This window comes from Colobus angolensis, unplaced genomic scaffold (assembly GCF_000951035.1).
Source record: "Colobus angolensis palliatus isolate OR3802 unplaced genomic scaffold, Cang.pa_1.0 Scaffold39, whole genome shotgun sequence".
NCBI lineage: Eukaryota > Metazoa > Chordata > Mammalia > Primates > Cercopithecidae > Colobus > Colobus angolensis.
Genome location: NW_012117265.1, coordinates 1,857,134 through 1,861,056, shown reverse-complemented (window position 1 = coordinate 1,861,056; position 3,923 = coordinate 1,857,134). Strand labels below are relative to the sequence as shown.

General features: G+C 54.8%; 1 protein-coding gene across 1 annotated transcript in view; it reads left to right on the top strand.

Moving 5' to 3' along the window:
* Positions 1-3,394, top strand: part of CCDC159 (coiled-coil domain containing 159) — a 9,918-nt gene extending 6,524 nt beyond the window's left edge. The window contains exons 7-12 of the mRNA XM_011954813.1: positions 329-396; positions 488-564; positions 1,903-2,024; positions 2,245-2,327; positions 3,030-3,146; positions 3,323-3,394. Of these exons, the coding sequence (XP_011810203.1) occupies positions 329-396; positions 488-564; positions 1,903-2,024; positions 2,245-2,327; positions 3,030-3,146; positions 3,323-3,327 (472 nt within the window). The 3' untranslated portion in view covers positions 3,328-3,394. The remainder of the gene's footprint in view (positions 1-328; positions 397-487; positions 565-1,902; positions 2,025-2,244; positions 2,328-3,029; positions 3,147-3,322) is intronic.
* The last annotated feature ends 529 nt before the right edge of the window (positions 3,395-3,923 follow it).

Here is a 3,923-nt window from a genome sequence, read left to right as displayed (position 1 = left end):
GGCCAGGGGATCAGAAGGGGGATGGCAGGAAAGACTGAGAGGACAGGAGGCTGGTGGTGTAGAAAGTTGGGGACAGGAGGTGGGGGGTGGAGGCCAGATGATAGGAGGCTGAGTGGGGTGGGAGAGGCTAAGAGAATGGGAAGCTGGGGATCAGAAGGAGAGGATGGGGATGAGGGTAGGGGGATTGTAGAAAGGGAGGGAAAAAGGGCAGGGAGGTGTGTGGGGGGGGACAGAGCTTGGGAGGATAGGTGGAGGGAGGGACAGACAGGGGCATGGGAGGTCAGGGGCCAGGCAGGGAGTGCAGGTCTAGGCTGCACTGTCCCCTCAGCAAGAAGTTCCTGTGGGAGGAGCTGGAACTGGTGCGGGAGGAGGTGACCTTCATCTATCAGAAGCTCCGTGAGTGCCTGGAGCCCACATCCGGTGGCGGGTGGGGGGTGGGGTTCCTTCTTCAGCCCCTGTCCCCCTGAGCCCCCTCCCTCCACCACAGAGGCGCAGGAGGATGAGATCTCAGAGAACCTGGTGAACATTCAGAAAATGCAGAAAACGCAGGTGAAATGCCGCAAAGTGAGTGCAGGAGATGGGGACCCTGGGGAGGAGTGGGAGACAGAGGGATGGGGATTTCAGCCAGCTTCCACCATGAGATTGGAGCCGGGGTCAAATCTCAGCTCTGCCACTCGCTGCTGTGTGACTGTGGGCAAGTCACTTGACCTCTCTGAGCCTCAGTTTCCTCATCTATATAATGGGTGTAATAATAACTCATCTTGGCTGGGCGCAGTGGCTCATGCCTGTAATCCCAGCACTTTGGGAAACTGAAGTGGGTGGATCACCCGAGGTCAGAAGTTCGAGACCAGCCTGGCCAACATGATGAAACCCCGTCTCTAATAAAAATACAAAAATTAGCCGGGTATGGTGGCATGTGCCTGTAATCCCAGCTACTCAGGAGACTGAGGATGGAGAATCGCTTGAACCCAAGAGGCGGAGGTTACAGTGAGCCAAAATCATGCCATTGCACTCCACCCTGGGCAAAAAGAGCGAAACTCCATCTTAAAAAAAAAAGAAAAAGAAAAAGAAAATTCATCCTGTTGGGCGCTGTGGCTCATGCCTGTTATCTCAGCACTTTGGGAGGCTGAGGTGGGTGGACTGCTTGAGCCCAGAAGTTCAAGACCAGCCTAGGCAACATGGCAAAACCCTGTCTCTACAAAAAAACAAAATAAAACAAAACAAAAACCAAAACAAAACAAAACAATGAAACAAGAGGGTGTGGTGGCACATGCCTGTAGACCTAGCTACTCAGAAGGCTGAGGTAGGGGGATCGCTTGAGCCTTAGAGGTTCGGGGTGCATTGAGCCCTGATAGTACCACTGCACTCTAGCCTGGGCGACAGAGTGAGACCCCGTCTCAAAAAAAGACAAAAAACAAAAACAAAACCAAAAAACCCCACTCATCCCTACCTGATCAGGTGTCTGTATTAGCTGAGTATTATGCACTTGAATGCAGCCTGGCATATGATAAGTGCTATATAGCAGTCACCTTTTACTATTGTCAGATTATTTATTTTGTTTTGTTTTTTGAGATGGAGTTTCGTGCTTGTCACCCAGGCTGGAGTGCAATGGTGCGATCTCAACTCACTGCAACCTCCGCCTCCCGGGTTCAAGCAATTTTCCTGCCTCAGCCTCCTGAGTAGCTGGGATTACAGGCGCCTACCACCACACCCAGCAAACTTTTTGTATTTTTAGTAGAGATGGGGTTTCACCATGTTAGCCAGGATGGTCTCAATCTCCTGACCTCGTGATCTGCCTGCCTCAGCCTCCCAAAGTGCTGGGATTACAGGCATGAGCCACTGCGCCCGGCGCTATTGTCATTATTATTAGGATTGCTGTTCTCTCATCCCTCCCCACCCCAGATCCTGACCAAGATGAAGCAGCAGGGTCATGAGACAACTGCCTGGCCGGAGACTGAAGAGATACCGCAGGGAGCCAGTGGCTGCTGGAAAGATGACCTCCAAAAGGAACTGAGTGATATATGGTGATGCTCAGCCATCAGTCTGACCCCCAACCCTCATCTGAACCTCTTCCCCCAGCGGGATCTGGCAGTGACCACGAGAATCTGGAGCCCACCTGAGTCCAGACCTCCCTCTCCCCCTAGGACTCACCCCCACCACGGCCCCCAACCTTAGCCCTACTGCTGTCCACACCCTGAGCAGTCTGGAGTCTCCCAGGGCCCCCAGCTCCTCATCTTCCTGCAGGTCTACCGTGCACGTGCTGCAGAACTCCATAGACGGCCTCACCATGTGCTCGGGGGCTCGTCCCAAGGCCTCGAGCCTCAGGGGTGAGGGAGACTGAGAATTGCTTAAGGGTGGGAGGTCATTGTCTAGCTTCACTCAGGGCGACTATGTTCAGAGAGCCTATTGGGAGTCACATCTGTTGGGTGTTATTTTATGGTCACATTAAGTAGTATTCTGAGGTCACATTAAGGAGTCACTGGAGGTTTCATCCAGGAGTCATTCATGGTCACATTCAGAGTTACTTGGATCTTATAGGAGTCCACGGACACTCCATGCAGAGGCTCATGCCTGTAATCCTAATATTTTGGGAGACCAAGGTGGGAGGATTACTTGAGTCTAGGAGTTTGAGACCAGCCTGGGCAACACAGTGAGACCCCATCTCTCCAAAAAATGTAAAAACTAGCTGGGTGATGGTGCACCTGAAGCTGAGCACGCCTGTAGTCTCAGCTACTCAGGAGGCTGAGAAAGAAGGACCGCTTGAGCCTGGGAGGTCGAGGCTGCAGTGAGCCATAATCGCGCCACTGCACTGCAGCCTGGGCAACAGAGCGAGACCCTATCTCAAAAAAAGTGTCAGTTGGGTAAAATTCAAGGGTCATTGAAGTCATAATTTGGTGTCACATTAGATCACATTCAAGGGACTTGGGGGTCATGGTTTAAGTATCAGTGAGGTATACTATGAAGGGACACAGGGCCTATGTTTGGGGGTTACTCAAGGGTCACATTCAGGGTACCTATCCCTCCTGCAGGCCACAAGGGGCACCGGTGCCTGAGCCCTCCACTCCCCTCCTGGGACTCTGACTCCGACTCTGACCAGGACCTCTCCCAGCCACCTTTCAGCAAGAGCTGCCGCTCCTTCCCACCCGGTGCAGATCCTCCCCAGTCCCCGCCTCCACCCATTTCCCTCCTGACCTGCCCTTGACTCCCACGGTTTAGACCCTTGGAACAGGCCCAGATCCCGATCTGGGCATGCGATCCCTGACCTGCAGCCCCGGAGTCCCCTGGACCTGGCCAGGCCCTGACCCACCCTCTCTCTCCACAGCTTGAGCAGCCGGGACTGCTCTCCCTGAAGACCCCTCCAGAGAGAAAATAAACTAGCGGAAACCCTCCTCTAGCCCGGACTGTTAGTCCTGCTGCTTCCTGTGCCTAGGAATCCCCCTGCCCTCCCAGTTTACTCCTCACTGGTAGGGGGGAGGGCTGTAAAGACCCCAGGGGTCATTCGGGATGTGTGGGCTTGGAATCAGGGGACATTTAAAGCCAGATTTAATATATGATAAGGCAAGGAGTCATTCTGTCCAGATACGAGAGGCCAGACAGACTTCCACACTGGCCACAGAGCCTTCCTTTCTGGGGGGCCCTGGCGAATGGGGAAACTGAGGCCCAGCGAGGGAGGGACGCGCCCAGGGACATGCTCTGAAGCCCCGCCCTCCTATTACCCTCGGAGCCCCGCCCACCCCAGGGTCCTCCCTCTCTACTTCCATTCTTGGTTCCTGCCCCTAATCGATGCTAACACGCCCCGCCCCCAAGATCACGGAGGCCCCGCCCCACCCCGCTAATGAGGCCCCGCCCTACGGAGGCTATGCAAGTGAGACGCCCGGAGGCCCCGCCCCTCCCTCCACCTCGGAGTCTGCGCGGCACGGCCC